Source organism: Lutra lutra, chromosome 10, assembly GCF_902655055.1.
Source record: "Lutra lutra chromosome 10, mLutLut1.2, whole genome shotgun sequence".
NCBI classification, from domain to species: domain Eukaryota; kingdom Metazoa; phylum Chordata; class Mammalia; order Carnivora; family Mustelidae; genus Lutra; species Lutra lutra.
In genome coordinates, this window is record NC_062287.1 from 61,399,939 (window position 1) to 61,417,456 (window position 17,518).

The window sequence follows — 17,518 nt, forward strand, 5'->3', positions numbered from 1 at the left end:
GTAGAAAAATACAATTATTTCAGACCATGTCTGTTTCTTAAGACAAACATATAGATGCAAACAGATCCAGTATCATGTTGTTTGTTTTAATGACCTAGAAGTAAATCGCATGGAGAAGGTTAAACAGAACACTGTTTAATTGTATGACTTGTTAATATGGGGGTTTCAAGAACACTGAATCATCATTACTTCATGGTGAGACATAAACAGCAAAAATTTGAGACAGAAACAGATTCATGTGAACAAAGTAAAAAGGAAAGAGGCCATAATCTCATATTTAGCAATATTTTTATAAATGTTAATAATAATGATAACTACAATTGATTTAAGATGATGTATATGAAATAACTTTGAAATTTTGTACACCAGTCTTAAATGTATGATTTTATTCCATGGATTTAATGGACTAAGGATTTTAATATCAGAAGTGAGAAGATGACATCTGTATGTTACAAAACACCCTCCTACTACATGGAGACTGGTTTGAGGGGTATGAAATCAAAGTCAGAGAGATCTAAGGTGATAGAAGTTAGGAGTGTGCACTAGGCAGTGACACTGCAGGGTGAGAAGAATGAGTGGGTCAAAAGGGTATAAAGTGCAATCAACAGGAACTGGTCCCAAGTAAAAGGGAGGAGAGATAAGAATGAGAAAGGATCCTTTCAGGTTTCTACATTGGGTTGAATAGGTAGATATAGTGATTTAACTCACAAAGCTGTGAGCATGAAGGAGGTAGAGTGGATTTGGGAAGAGTAAGCAAGTTAATTCAGTCTTGAATTCCTTGAGCGTGTGGTATAGATACTTAGGTATAGATAAATGCAAAATGGATCTGGGTTGCAGAAAAGCATTTGACTCAGAAACCTGGATTTGGAAGAAATTAAAGGATGTAATTGGTTACAATATTAATAAATGGATGAACTCAATCAGAGATAATGTACAGGACAGGGAAGAGAGGAGAGGATGGGACCCTGGAATCAACACCATATAAGAGAGAGGTTGATGGAGAAGGGGGTGGGATGGGAGACATAGAAGGAACAACTGTAGGCTGCTGTGTTGTGGAAACTGAGGGAGAATACTTTGAAGAGAACAGATTGATTTACAGTGTTCAGCAATGGCAAGAGGGGCTGCAGAGGATCCTTTCCAGTGGACATTCCAAGTGAGAAGTAATTGAATGGTAGAGTTTAAACATCTCTCTAAAAGCAGAGTGTTTACTCTTATCTGTAAATGAAACTAGACCCATTGTAGTTCAGACATGTGGATGTCTCACCTTAAAGACATTATCTCAAGACCAGGGGATTCTCTTCTTTGTATCTCACTTTATTTGCTTGTGCTTCACTTTCAGCTTCTTTCTTCTCATGAAGATGGTGGCCAGATCTAGACACTGGGATAACCCAACAGGAGTGGAGAGATCATGATTTTGGTTTCTTTTCCCTCTTCTGTGTCCAAGCCTTTGACGATGGCCCTTAGTAATTCGAGCTGGAGGCTACTCCATTCTTCATTTTTCCTGATGGGCATCCCCGGTTTGGAGGAAAGCCAGCACTGGATAGCATTGCCACTGTGTGTCCTTTATCTCCTTGCTGTAATGGGCAATGTGAGCATCATCTTCATCATCTGGACTGACTCATCCTTGCACCAGCCTATGTACCTCTTTCTGGCCATGCTCTCTGGCATTGACCTGGTGCTGGCCTCCTCCACTGCGCCCAAAACCCTTGCGGTGCTCCTGGTTCATGCCCATGAGATTGGGTACACTGTCTGCCTGATCCAGATGTTCTTCATCCATGCGTTCTCTTCCATGGAGTCAGGTGTACTTGTGGCCATGGCTCTGGATCGCTATGTAGCCATTTGTCACCCTCTGCACCATTCTACCATCTTGCATCCAGGGATCATAGGGCGCATTGGGATGGCAGTGCTGGTACGGGGGTTGCTCCTCCTCCTCCCCTTCCCTATCCTGTTGCAGAGACTCGTCTTCTGCCGGGCCACCATCATAGGTCACGCCTATTGTGAACATATGGCCGTGGTAAAACTGGCCTGCTCAGAAACCACAGTGAACCGAGCTTACGGGTTGGCGGTGGCCCTGCTTGTGGTTGGGCTAGATGTTGTGGCCATTGGTATTTCCTATGGTCTCATCCTTCAGACTGTGCTGAAGGTACCAGGGGGAGAGGCTCGTCTTAAGGCCTTTAGCACATGTGGGTCTCATATTTGTGTCATCCTGATCTTCTATATTCCAGGGATGTTCTCCTTCCTCACTCATCGCTTTGGCCACCATGTACCCCATCATGTTCATGTTCTTCTGGCCACCCTCTACCTCCTTGTGCCACCTGCACTCAATCCTCTTGTCTATGGGGTGAAGACCCAGCAGATCCGCCAGCGAGTGATGAGGGTTTTCTCCCTAAAAGGACAGATCTGAACATATCCCCATTATTTTCTTCTGAGGTTGCTGCCAAAGTTACAGCCAAGAGTCCCTGTCTTGTCTAGACTGTGGATAGAGATCATTCTGCAGTGAGGAGTTCTTTCTGTCCTGCTAGTCTCATGGCAAAGAACACTGCTGGGTACTTGGCTCCATCACTAATTTGGTTACCTAGATAGCTGGAGTTGTGATTATATTCCTATGGCTTCTTTTGCTTTTAATCCCAACATTTCTCTATTCCTGTGTTGAGGGGACTTGAGGACTGGAGAAAAGAGCTTTGGATAAGCCATTTTTTTCTGATTCAGCTAATAAGTGTACAACAGCATCTGGTAAGGGAATGGGAAATCCCAGTGTTTGCATGTCTTTGGTTTTAGAGTGTCTTCACACTCTTGAAGTTAGTGCTATTAGCTCTAGGTCACTCAGGTTCTATGTAGCAACAGAGTCTCTCAAATCATTTGATACTGCCAATATGTCAGAAAACACCTCTTGTTACAATATGACTGTTAGTCATGTATTTAAATTAATTTAATTAGGGAGACACTATAATAGGTTCTTAGAAAAATAAAATATAAAACTATTTTCAAGGAAGAAATGTATATTGTAGAGTAGATTTCTATTTAAGAAGTTCTGTTTGCATTTTTCATCTGTTCATATTTTTGATTAGGAAAAAGAAGAAATATGACCAGTATTGAATATATGTGTGTTTTATAAGTCTTAATTTAATAAAGCAGAACACCCAGGTAATTATTATTTATTAATTACAAAATGTGCTAGAGTCTGGTACTGGTAAACACAGCTTTATTCATACATTCAGAAGTAGTTTTGGCACTTGGGAGAAGAATTTCTCTTCCTAAAATGTGGATATGGAATGATGTCAATTAGATGACCCCCACCTTCCTTTCTAGTAACATAAACTGGGTAAAGCTCACAAGAGGATTGCCATAATTAGTAAAGTACATCCTGTTTGTTGGATGTTGCCCTAAAATATGGCTTAACTCTTTTGTATTTCTAAGTAGCAACAAATTTTATTCAGTCCTGGAAGATGCAAGTCATTGCTGCCTTACTATAGTGCTCTGGTGTTGAGAGTGTCCTATCCTGGGACTCCATAGTGGTTGAAAGGAGGGACTGGAAGGATCAGTGTTCCAGTTTCTTCTTTCTTGACAAATTTTACTCCTAATGAATAGTTTCAGGTACAGAGATGGAGTATAAAGTCTTCAGTTTGGTTGGCACATGTGGGTGAATTAGGGAGGAGTCCTATGAGTTCTTATTGCAGAAGCAATTACATGTTCTCATCAGCTTGGTTGTAGGCCTGGACTTGAACTCATGAGTTCAAGGTGAGTTGTCCTGGGGAAGCCCAGGCTGTGCTCTATCTTGTATCACATCCACAGGAAAACCATCATGGCCCTAGAGGTACTCAGTTTAGGTAGGTTATTCCAAGTAGCGGTTTGTTCTCTCCTCCCATTTACACCACTTGCTGATGCTTGGGATATGGGTATGATGGTGGGATCTGAAGAGCTCCCTTTGACCACAAGATAGAAATATGGATATAATTATGGCATATTCAAAACAACTTGAGAGAATAACTTATAGGCAATAAAAATACAAATTTTATTATACTATCATCAGTTGGGTTAGAGAAGAAAAATAAATGCTATGCTATCAAATACTTTTTCAAAGTGTAAATTCATAAATATAAAAATATAAATTTATTACATTTATATTTAGAAATGTAAATTTATGTAAATAAGTGAGAACTAAATTAAATAGAAAAAAAAAAGATAGAAATGTGTGCTGAAGCTGTCAGAGCAACACTGTAGAAGAGCCTGTGTCTCTGATGCCATCTAGGCCACCACCTTGACTTAAAAACCCAGGACAGAAGCTTGTATCTGGGTGAAGCTACTATGTTTGGGGAGAATCTTTTTGTAGCTAACATATAGCCTAAGGAGTAGATGTTTTTCCTATCAGACCATCCAGGTAGGATATGTGTTCTTCCTGAAGGGTGTCTTTTAGAATTTCCTTTTGAAAAGGTTTTAAGTTCTTGTCTAAAAATCTGTTTATTTTACTCATTCAATTTTACTATCAGAAAATGTTTATGTCATTTTCTTACTGTTTTATTTTCTACTTTGGCTATAGTACATCCCCATATATCCCCTGTTTCATTCCTAGCAGTGTTTATTTGTGCCTTCCCTTATTTCCTTGCTTATCCATGTTAAACATTTATCAATACTATGAAAATATTTTAATGTTTGAACTTATATCCATTTAACCTAATGTTAACACAGGCTTTTTGGCTTTAACTTTTCTTGTCATATTTTGCACAGAGAGGACTGCACTGACCCAGTTGCTCTGGTAATACAAGAACAGTTCCCTCATCAAGTCACTAAAGGATGGCTTTCAATTTGTTATCAGTTCTAATGATTCTAAACTTGGATTACTTCTTGAATCTGAATCTCTTTTTTTTTAATTTGCAGAGTCTATTAACATATAGTGTATTATTTGCCCAGGCTCATCAGGCTCACACATTTCGCAGCACTCACCATAGCACTTGCCCTCCCCAATGTCCATAGCCCAGCCAACCCTATCCCTACCTCCTCACCCCCGCCCAGCAACCCTCAGTTGTTTGTTTATTGAGATTAAGAGTCTCTTATGGTTTGTCTCCCTCCCAATCCCATCTTGTTTCATTTTCTCCCTCCCTAACCCACACAACTCCCCACCCTGCCTCTCAAATTCTTCATATCAGAGAGATCAGATAATTGTCTTTCTCTGACTGACTTATTTTGCTCAACATAATATGCTCTAGTTCCATCCACTTCATTGCAAATAGGAAGATTTCATTTCTTTTGATGGCTGCATAGTATTTCATTGTATATCTATACACCACATCTTCTTTATCCATTCATCTGTTGATGGACATCTAGGTTCTTTCCATAGTTTTGCTATTGTGGACATTGCTGCTATAAATATTTGGGTGCACTTTACTAATTATGACATATAAACAGGATGCATTTTACTAATCATGACAATCCTCTTGTACGCTTTACCCAGTTCATGTTACTAGAAAGGAAGTTGGGGGGGGGGGCATCTAATTGACATCATTCCATATCATTCAGATCATTACATTTGTATCTTTAGGGTAAATACCCAGTAGTGCCATTGCTATGAAGCTCTATTTTCAACTTTTTGAGGAACATCCATACTGTTTTCCAGAGCGGCTGCACCAGCTTGCATTCCCACCTCCTGAATCTCTTACTAAGAACATTTTTCACATCTGCATCGAGATTTAACTTTCCCCAGTCCTTTCGCTAACTTATAATTCTACGCTCCGCACATACATACCTTCCCTGGTTTATAGATTTCTTCATTCTGATTTTTCTATAAAGTCAATGCAGTAGATTTATAAATTCCAGAAATATTTGAAAGTATTTGACCCAATCCTAGAATATTTCCCCATATTCTAGAAATTTTATTGAATTATTATTTATGTATCTCTTTAGTCATTTGATTTCAAACTATATAACAAAGTTAATGGTTTTGTAATAGTAATAGTTTTGATAGTAGTCAAAACAATATTTTATTGGCATAAAACCTATACACAGATCAGTGGACCAAAATAGAGTCTCTAGAAATAAACACATGCATATATGGACAATTTAATTAGAACAAGGCAAATACAAATATGCAGTGGGAAAAGGATTATCTCTTCAATATATAGTGTTGGGAAAACTGGATATCCATATGCAGAAGAGTGAAACTGGACCTAATCTTACATCATACATAATAATCAACTCAAAATGGATTAAAGACCTGAATGTAAAACGTGAAACCATAAAACACTTCAAAGGAAACAGAAGAGGTAAACTTTTCGACTTTGGTCTTCTTAATGATTTTTTGGATTTGATATCTTAAGAAAAAGCATCAAAGTCCAAACTAAACAAGTGGTAGAACATCAAACCACAAAGCTTCTGCATAGCAAGGAAACCATCAACAAAGTGGAGAGCAACTATGGAACTGAAGAAAATATTTGCAAACCATATATCTGATAAGGGATTATTATACAAATTATATGAAGATCTTATACAAGTTAATAGAAAAAAAACACACAGTCCCATTAAAAATGGGCAGAGGAAATGAATAGACATTACAAGTGCCAACAGGTGCATGAAAAGGTGCTCAACATCACTGACCATCAGAGAAATGCAAATCAAAACCACAATGAGGTACCACCTCTTATCTGTTAGAATGGCTATCATCAAGAAGACAAGAGATAACAAGTGTTGGTGAGAATGTGGAGAAAAAGAAGCTTTTTTTAAAAAGACTTTATTTATTTATTTGTCAGAGAGAGAGAGTGAGAGGAGGCACAAGCAGGGGGAGCAACAGAAGGAGAGGGAGAAGCAGGCTCCCCACTGAGCAAGGAGCCTGATGCAGGACTTGATCCCAAGATGCTGGGATCATGACCTGAGCCAAAGGCAGATGCTTAACTGACTAAGCCACTCAGGTGTCCCAGAAAAGGAAACACTTGTGGGCTATTAATGGGAATTGTTAAATTGGTTAATGGGTATTGTAAATTAGTGCAGCTACTATGGAAAGCCCCATAGAAGTTCCTCAAAACAGTAAAAGCAGAACTACCATATGATTCCACAATCCCACTGCTAATATATATCCAAAAGAAATGAAATCAGTATCTCAAAGAGATATCTGCATCCCTAGGTTCATTGCAGCATAATTCACAATAGCAAGACATGGGAATAGCCTAAGTGTTCCTCAATAGATGAATGAGTAACAGGTGAATGAATAGCAAACTGTGGGGTGTGTGTGCATACTATATTGTGGGATATATATTTTCCATATACATAATACATATAATATACACACAATAGATTATTTTTTAGCCATAAAAAAGGAAATCCAGTCATTTGCAACAACATGGATAAATCTTGAGAGCAGTATGCTAAGTGAAGTAAGTCAGAAAAGAAATACTGTATACAAAATCTTTAAAAACAACAACAACCCCATACTTACGGAAACAGAGAACAAATTAGTGATTTCCATAGGCAGGGTATGGGGGTGGGGTGGGGGAAATGGATGAAGGCAGTCAAAGGTACAAACTTCCCGTTATAAGATAACTTCTGCAGATGGGAAAAAAAAAAAAAAAGAAAGAAAGAAAGAAAGTAACTTTGAGAGGGAAGAAGTAAATCATGTTGTCAGTCCAAAAGCCCTAATGGCACTTATCAAGGACAAACAGAAAAGGGGATGATATCATCAAGATGGTAACAGAAGCTGCTTGACATTAGTCCTCTTCACAAGAAGACAAACTAGTAGTTATCCATAGACAAGACACTGTTGTGAAAATCCCATAACCACAGAGTGAGGCTGTAGCATTCTCCTGGACCACAAAGACCCAGAAAGACTGCATTAGAAGAGTAAGAGGAGAGGTTTCACTTTGTCTGCTTTGTGCCTCTACCAGGATAACACAGAACTGCACTGAAAGGTCCCATCTAGTTTCTCCAGGAAGAAAGAAGAGCCCAGTATGGACATCCAGCTCCACCAACATTGCAGGGTGCTTTCTGGGAGGTCCACTCAGGTCTTGCCTCATAGGGATCATGAGTTAATCTGCATGGCTTGACCACAGGGCATAATATAGAGATGGAAAACAGGGGTAAGGGTTTACCACAACTAGTGCTCAGATGCTAGAGAACCTGCTGTAGAACCTGAGTAGAGATCTCAGCCAGTGGATCACCCCATCTGCCGAGCTAAGCTCATGGATCCATCTGGCCAGTGAGCTTAGCTGGCACTTCTGCCTGATTTGAGTCCCCAGTAAAGAGGCATTACTATCTTTGGAGTCTATTCTATGACCTCATCTAGGCAGGGAACCAAATTCACTGTTGGGCTTGACCAGGAAGTCTTATCCTGATCAAATGATAAAAAATGATTTTCAAAGAATGACAAAATGGTAAAAGCAGAAAAAAATGACAAAAACACTCCACCCCAAACAAACTGAAAGTCAGCAGCCCTGTGCAACTGTTGAGCATAATTTCTAGCCTGCATAACCTAACAATGACCCTGGATCTAGCCTAGCCTTGGAGCCTGAGCTTACAATCTCACTCAGCCTATGTTCCTGCCTGATTGTTGAACACAACCTGTGGTCTTGCCCATGCAGACAGCCCAGGCAGTAACTCTTCCCAATCAAAGAGCATAGCCTATGGACCTACACAACCAGGAAGCCTGGACAGTGGCTCCACCTGACCACAATAGCAAGCCTTGTGCTACTGTTGCTACCAGCTGACCCATTCAGTACCCCAAGCTGAGCTGAACAGCAAAGCTGTAGAGTATGGAAAGGAGACTGATTACCCCAATGCACAGATAGGAGTGCAAGGATATGAGGATCCCAAAGATTCAGGTAAGCACAAAATCACCAAAGGAATCTAATAAAACTCCAATAAGAAAATGGTGATGCAAGAACTGTATGACAAGGAATTCAGAATAATCCTTTTAAAGAAGTTCAGTGAACTACAAGAACACATAGAGATACAAGCAAATAAAACTATGTTAACAATGCATGAGCAAAATGAGATATTAGCAAAGAAACGGTTAAAAAAAAAAACAAAGTCTTTTCTTTATTTTCCTTCCTTTTCCTTCTTGTTTGGTAAAGGAGAAAAAAAAATCACAAAATGAATCTGGCTGGTTTTACCTTAATTCCTCATCACAGACCCCCCAAGAGATATTCAACAATGTCTGTAACTAGAATAATCACTCAGAAAAGCTGTTTTTATTTTTTTTTGCCTTTCACTTTTTTAAATTACTATGTTCAATTATAGTCAACATTTAGTACATCATTAGTTTTTGATGTAGTGTACAATGATTCATTAGTTGCATCTAACACCCAGTGCTCATCCCAACACATGCCCTTCTTAATGCCCATTACCTGGTTACCACATCCTCCCACCCCCTCCCTTCTGTAACCTTTAGTTTGTTTCCCAGAGTCCAGAGTCTCTCATGGTTTGTCTCCCTCTATGATTTCTTCCCATTCAGTTTTCCCTCCCTTCTCCTATGATCCTCCACACTATTCCTTATGTTCCACATATGAGTGAAACCATATGATAATTGTCTTTCTCTGTCTGACTTATTTCACTTAGCATAATCCCTTCCAGTTCCATCCATGTCGATGCAAATGGTAGGTATTCATCCTTTCTGATGGCTGAGTAATATTTCATTGTATATGTGAATCATATCTTCTAATCCATCTGTCTGCTGAAGGATATCTCAGCTCCTTCCACAGTTTGGCTATTGTGGATATTGCTGCTATGAACACTGGGGAGCATGTGCCCCTTTTTTACACTACGTCTATATCTTTGGGGTAAATACCCAGTAGTGCGATTGATGGGTCATAGGTTAGCTCTATTTTCAATGTCTTGAGGAACTTCCGTACTGTTTTCCAGAGTAGCTGCACAAGCTTGTATTCCCACCAACAGTGTAAGAGGGTTCCACTTTCTCCACATCCTCACCAACATTTGTTGTTACTTGTCTTATTAATTATAGCCACTCTAACTGGTGTAAGATGACATCTCATTGTGGTTTCATTTGTATTTCCCTAATGGCGAGTGATGTGGAGCATTTTTTCATGTATCTGTTGGCCATCTGTATTTCTCATTTGGAGAAATGTCTGTTCAAGTCTTCTGCCCATGTCTTGGCTGGATTATTTGTTTTCTAGGTGTTGAGTTTGATAAATTCTTTTTTTTAAACTTTTATTTATTTTTTTAAATTTCTTTTCACTGTTCCAGAATTCATTGTTTATGCACCCCACCCAGTGCTCCATGCAATATGTGCCCTCCATAATACCCATCACCAGGCTCAAACAAATCAACAAGAGAAGAGAGAAGAACCAAATGATTCTCTCAGTTGATGCAGAAAAAGCATTTGACAAGATACAGTATCCATTCCATATTAAAATGCTTCAAAGCATAGGGATAGAGGGAACATTCCTCAACTTCATAAAATCTATCTATGAAAAACCCACAATGAATATCAACCTCAATGGGGAAAGCTGAGAGTCTTCCCTTTGAGATCAGGAACACGACAAGGATACCCAGTCTCACCACTCTTGTTCAACATAGTGTTAGAAGTCCTAGCAACAACAATCAGACATCAAAGAGAAATAAAAGGTATTCAAATTGGCAATGAAGAAGTCAAACTCTCTGTCTTTGCAGATGACATGATACTTTATATGGAAAACCCAAAAGACTCCACCCCCAAACTACTAGAACTCATACAGCAATTCAGTAATGTGGTAGGATACAAAATCAAAAATCATTTCGTATACACTAACTTATGTAACTTGCTTTCTTATACACTAACAATGAAAATACAGAAAGGGAAATTAGAGAATCAATTCCATTTACTATAGCACCAAGAACCATAAGATACCTGGGAATAAACCTAACCAAAAAGGTAAAGGATCTGTACTCAAGGAACTACAGAACACTCATGAAAGAAATTGAAGAAGACACGAAAAGATGGAAGACCATTCCATGCTCATGGATCAGAAGAATAAACATTGTTAAAATGTCTATACTGCCTAGAGCAATCTACACTTTCGATGTCATTCTAATCAAAATTCCACCGGCATTTTTCAAAGAGCTGAAGCAAACAATCCTAAAATTTGTATGGAACCAGAAGAGACCCCAAATTGCTAAGGAAATGCTGTAGAAGAAAAACAAAACTGGGGACATGACATTGCCTGATTTCAAGTTTACTATGAAGCTGTGATCACCAAGACAGCATGGTACTAGCACAAAAACAGACACATAGACCAGTGTGACAGAGTAGAGAGCCCAGATATGGACCCTCAACTTTATGGTCAAATAATCTTCGACAAAGCAGGAAAAAATATACAGTGGAAAAAAGACAGTCTCTTCAATAAATGGTGCTGGGAAAATTGGACAGCTATGTGTAGAATGAAACTCGACCATTCTCTTACACCATACACAAAGATAAACTCGAAATGGATAAAAGACCTCAACATGAGGCAGGAATCCCTCAGAATCCTAGAGGAGAACATAGGCAGTAACCTCTTCGACATCGGCCACAAAAACTTCTTTCAAGATATGTCTCCAAAGGCAAAGGAAACAAAAGTGAAAATGAACTTTTGGGACTTCATCAAGATCAAAAGCTTCTGCACAGCAAAGGAAACAGTCAACAGAACAAAGAAGTAACCCACAGAATGGGAGAAAATATTCGCAAATGACAGTACAGACAAAGGGCTGATATCCAAGATATATTAAGAATTCCTCAAACTCAACACACACAAAACAGATAATCATGTTAAAAAATGGGCAGAAGACATGAACAGACACTTCTCCAATGAAGACATAGAAAGAGCTAACAGACACATGAAAAAATGTTCATCATCACTAGCCATCAGGGAAATTCAAATCAAAACCACATTGAGATAACACCTTACACGAGTTAAAATGGCCAAAATTCACAAGACAGTAAACAACATGTGTTGGAGAGGATGTAGAGAAAGGGGAACCCTCTTACATTGTTGGTGGGAAAGCAAGTTGGTTTGGCCACTTTGGAAAACAGTGTGGAGATTCCTTAAGAAGGTAAAAATAGAGCTTCCCTGTGACCCTCCAATTGCACTACCCCAAAGATACAGATGTAATGAAAAGAAGGGCCATCTGTTCCCCAATGTTCACAGCAGCAATGGCTACAGTTGCTAAGCTGTGAAAAGAACCAAGATGCCCTTCAATGGATGAATGGATAAAGAAGATGTGGTCCATATATACTATGGAGTACTATGCCTCCATCAGAAAGGATGAATAACCAACTTTTGTATCAACATGGACAGGACTGTTAGAGGTTATGCTGAGTGAATAAGTCAAGCAGGGAGAGTCAATTATCATATGGTTTTGCTTTGTGGAGCATAAGGAATAACACGGAGGACATGGGGAGATGGAAAGGAAAAGGCATTTGGGGGAAATTGGAGAGGGAGATGAACTATGAGAGACTGTGGACTCTGAGAAACAAACTGAGGGTTTTGGAGGGGAGGAGTGGTGGGAGGTTGGGTGAGCCTGGTGGTTCACTCATATGTGGAATTTTTTTTAAGATTTATTTATTTGATAAAGAGAGAGAGTGTGTGAACAGGGGGAAGAGTAGAGAGAAAAAAAGATTCTCAAGCAGACTGCCTTCTGAACACAGAGCCTGGCATGGGGCTTGATCCCACAACCCCAAGACCATGACCTGAGCTGAAACCGAGTTGATTCTCAATCAACTGAGCCACTGAAGTGCCCCCATATGCAGAATTTAAGAAACAAAACAAATGAATAAAAGGGAAAAAGGAGACAAACCAAAAAGTAGACTCTTACCTATAAAGAACAAACTGATTGTTACCAGAGGGGAGGTGGTTGGGGGGAATGGGTCCAATAAGTGAAGGAAATTAAGAGTACACTTATGATGAGTGCCGACTAATGTATAGAATTGTTGAGTCACTGTGTTGTATGCCTGAAATTAATATAACATTGTATGTTAACCTGAGTGGAATTAATTTTTTTTTAATTTTTTGAAAAGACAATTATATATTTATTAATAAACATTTTTTCTTTATGATTTAAAGTACAACTACAAAACAAAAATTATAAATTTATGTTAAAGGATTCACATAAAGTTGTAATTTGTGACAATAACAAGATAAAGGGATGGAACTATATAAAAAGCAAAGTATTGTGAATATTATTGAAACTAAATTAGTATTAATTCAAACAAAATTATAATAAATTAAGGTGTTAATTGTAATCCTCAGGACAAGACTAAAAAAAATAACCAAAACATATACAATAAAATAAATGAGGAAAAAAAGGAGAAGGGAATCAAAATAGTATACTAAAATGATTAAAATAAATAAATAAATAAAATCTTTTTTAAAAAAGAAGAAGAAGAAGAAGAAGAAGACAACTACTGTCTTTCTGGACTCTAGTCTACCATGGAAGATACATACAACACAAGTGATGTCACAAGATTAAGTTAAAATTGTAATAATTATGATTCAAGATGTTAGACTAAAAATATTATTTACTTCCCCTATCTGCCAAAGTTTCCCTTTAATGGCTACAGAAATATAAAAATAAGATAATTCAATTCAGTACTAGATATGTGAAATGGACAAGGATTGGTACAAATACTTTGAGAAATTTCTGGAACTCATAATTCGCATTGGATTGGCTTTATAGGAAAAACAAAATGAAGAGGCTACAAACCAATGTAGGTATGTATGTGTGGAGGGTAGAATTATAAGCTAGGGAAAGGACTGGGAAAAGCTTGATGCAGATATGATAAATGTTCTTATTAAGAGATTCAGGAAATAATCCAAGTTTAGAATCATTAGAACTGATAACAGAAATTGAAAGCAATCCTTTAGTGAATTGATGAAGGAATTATTCTTCTATTACCAGAGGATCTGTGTCAGTGCAGTCCTCTCTGCGCAAAATGTGACAAGAAAAGTTAAAGCCAAAAAGCCAGTGCTAACATTAAGTTAAATGGATATAAGTATAACATTTAAATATTTTCATACTACTGATAAATGTTTAACATGGATAAGCCAGGAAATCAGGGAAGGCACAAATTAACACTGCTAGGAATGAAACAGGGAATATATGGAGATATACTATAGCCACAAGAGAAAAAAAAAACAGTAAGAAAATGACATAAACATTTTCTGATAGTAAATTTGAATGAGAGTAAAATAAACAGATTTTTAGACAAACAATAACTGAAAACCTTTTCAAAAGGGAATTCTAAAAGACTTCCTTCAGGTAGAAGACATATCCCATCTGGATGATCTGATAGGAAAAACATCTACTTCTTAGGTTATAGGTTAGTCCTCTACAAAAAGATTCCCCCATGCATAGTGGCTTAGCCCAGATACAAGCTTCTGTCCCAGGTTTAAGTCAGGGTTGGTGGCCCAGATGGCATCAGGGACACAGGCTCTTCTACAGTGTTGCTCTGCCAGCTTCAGCACACATTTCTATCTTTAACCCAAGGAAGCTCTTCAGATCCCAACATCATAACCATATCCCAAGCGTCAGCAGGTGATGTAAATGGGAGGAAAGAACAAACCACTACTTGGAATAACCTACCTAATCTAAGTACCTCTAGAACCATGACAGTTTTCCTGTGGATGTGATACAACATAGAGCGCAGCCTGGGCCTCCCCAGGACAACTCACCAGAGTTCAAGTCCAGGCCTACAACCAAGCTGATGAGAACATGTAATTGCTCCTAGAATAAGAACTCATAGGACTTCTCCCTAATTCACCCGCATGTGCCAACCAAACTGTAGACTTTATACTCCATCTCTGTACCTGAAAACTATTTATTAGGAGTAAAATTTAACAAGAAAAAAGAAACTGGAAGAATAACCCGTCCAGACCCTCCTTTCAACCACTATGGAGTACCAGGATAAGACCCTCTCAACATGAGAGCACCTACAGCGAGTCAGGATGACTTTTTCTTCTAGGGCTGATCAGAATGTACTACTTTTTAGGATTTTAGGGCAATATCCAACAAATAGGATGCAATATATCAACTGTGACAATCCTCTTGTAAGATTTATCCAGTTCATGTTACCAGAAATGGGGAGGATCTAATTGATATCACCCCCATATCCACATTTCAAAAAGAGAAATTCTTCTTCCAAGTGGCATAACTAGTTCTATATTTATTAATAAATATAATAACAATTTATAAATTTAATAAAAATTTATCAATACCAGACTATCAAATAGTATGATTATTAGATCATAATAATTACATTATTACTTTTGCTTTCTGAAATTAATACTTATAAAACATACATATACTCAATACTTGGTCTTATTCTCTCTTTATCCTAAGCAAAACATGTAAATTAAGATATAATAAATCCAAAATCCAAACAGACCTTTTTTAAAAAGAAATCCACTATATACATGTAAGTTTATATTTTGAAAATAAGAATCATAACAGATTACTCCTAGAGCCTATTACATTACCTCCCCACTTAGATCTATTTTAAATAAATGAGTAACACTCATATTGTAATAAAAACTGTTTATTACTCATATTGTAATAAAAAGGGTTTTTTCACATAGTGGACATTTCAAATGCTTTGAGAAATACTCTCTTACTACAGGGGAACCCAGTGACCTAGAGCTCACAGAATTTTGAGAGTTTGAAAACACTAAAACTAAAACCATGCAAAGGTTGGGACTTCCCACTCCTTTACTAGATGATGTTCCATAGTGACCGGGTGGAGGCAGGAAAAAATGGCATATCCAGAGATATCTTCTATTAGTCTTATCTCCAAGTCCCACATCACAAGGAGTAGAGAAATAGGGATCAAGAGCAAAAAAAGGATGGGGAAAATAATCATAAATCCTGCTATCTAAGTAAACCAATCACTGATGAAGCCAAGTGCCCAGGCAACATTCTTTGCCATCAGACTAGCAGGACAGGAAAGACTCCTCACTGTGGAATGGTCTCTATCCACATAGCCTAGAACAGCCAGGGACTCTTGGCTGCACCTTTGGCAGCAACCTCAGAAGAAAATAATGGGGATATGTTCAGATCTGTCCTTTTAGGGAGAAAACCCTCATCACTCGATGGCGGATCTGCTGGGTCTTCACCCCATAGACAAGAGGATTGAGTGCAGGTGGCACAAGGAGGTAGAGGGTGGCCAGAAGAACATGAACATGATGGGGTACATGGTGGCCAAAGCGATGAGTGAGGAAGGAGAATATTCCAGGAATATAGAAGATCAGGATGACACAAATATGAGACCCACATGTGCTAAAGGCCTTAAGACGAGCCTCTCCCGCTGGTACCTTCAGCACAGTCTGAAGGATGAGACCATAGGAAATACCAATGGCCACAACATCTAGCCCAACCACAAGCAGGGCCACCGCCAACCCGTAAGCTCGGTTCACTGTGGTTTCTGAGCAGGCCAGTTTTACCACGGCCATATGTTCACAATAGGCATGGCCTATGATGGTGGCCCGGCAGAAGACGAGTCTCTGCAACAGGATAGGGAAGGGGAGGAGGAGGAGCAACCCCCGTACCAGCACTGCCATCCCAATGCGCCCTATGATCCCTGGATGCAAGATGGTAGAATGGTGCAGAGGGTGACAAATGGCTACATAGCGATCCAGAGCCATGGCCACAAGTACACCTGACTCCATGGAAGAGAACGCATGGATGAAGAACATCTGGATCAGGCAGACAGTGTACCCAATCTCATGGGCATGAACCAGGAGCACCGCAAGGGTTTTGGGCGCAGTGGAGGAGGCCAGCACCAGGTCAATGCCAGAGAGCATGGCCAGAAAGAGGTACATAGGCTGGTGCAAGGATGAGTCAGTCCAGATGATGAAGATGATGCTCACATTGCCCATTACAGCAAGGAGATAAAGGACACACAGTGGCAATGCTATCCAGTGCTGGCTTTCCTCCAAACCGGGGATGCCCATCAGGAAAAATGAAGAATGGAGTAGCCTCCAGCTCGAATTACTAAGGGCCATCGTCAAAGGCTTGGACACAGAAGAGGGAAAAGAAACCAAAATCATGATCTCTCCACTCCTGTTGGGTTATCCCAGTGTCTAGATCTGGCCACCATCTTCATGAGAAGAAAGAAGCTGAAAGTGAAGCACAAGCAAATAAAGTGAGATACAAAGAAGAGAATCCCCTGGTCTTGAGATAATGTCTTTAAGGTGAGACATCCACATGTCTGAACTACAATGGGTCTAGTTTCATTTACAGATAAGAGTAAACACTCTGCTTTTAGAGAGATGTTTAAACTCTACCATTCAATTACTTCTCACTTGGAATGTCCACTGGAAAGGATCCTCTGCAGCCCCTCTTGCCATTGCTGAACACTGTAAATCAATCTGTTCTCTTCAAAGTATTCTCCCTCAGTTTCCACAACACAGCAGCCTACAGTTGTTCCTTCTATGTCTCCCATCCCACCCCCTTCTCCATCAACCTCTCTCTTATATGGTGTTGATTCCAGGGTCCCATCCTCTCCTCTCTTCCCTGTCCTGTACATTATCTCTGATTGAGTTCATCCATTTATTAATATTGTAACCAATTA

General features: G+C 39.0%; 2 protein-coding genes across 2 annotated transcripts; one reads left to right on the forward strand and one right to left on the reverse strand.

The window, feature by feature from the left end:
* The first annotated feature begins 1,408 nt into the window (after positions 1-1,408).
* LOC125079478 (olfactory receptor 52L1-like) lies at positions 1,409-2,404 on the forward strand. Its single transcript, XM_047693107.1, has one exon. The coding sequence runs from the start codon at positions 1,409-1,411 to the stop codon at positions 2,402-2,404; it is 996 nt and encodes a 331-aa protein (XP_047549063.1).
* A 13,594-nt stretch (positions 2,405-15,998) lies between these two features.
* LOC125079477 (olfactory receptor 52L1-like) lies at positions 15,999-16,994 on the reverse strand. Its single transcript, XM_047693106.1, has one exon. The coding sequence runs from the start codon at positions 16,992-16,994 to the stop codon at positions 15,999-16,001; it is 996 nt and encodes a 331-aa protein (XP_047549062.1).
* Between the last annotated feature and the right edge of the window lie 524 nt (positions 16,995-17,518).

What these genes read in the sequence shown, in the direction of transcription:
- LOC125079478 (XM_047693107.1), top strand. Translation starts at nt 1,409, where the DNA reads ATGATTTTGGTTTCTTTTCCCTCTTCTGTGTCCAAGCCTTTGACGATG.
- LOC125079477 (XM_047693106.1), bottom strand. Translation starts at nt 16,994, where the DNA reads ATGATTTTGGTTTCTTTTCCCTCTTCTGTGTCCAAGCCTTTGACGATG.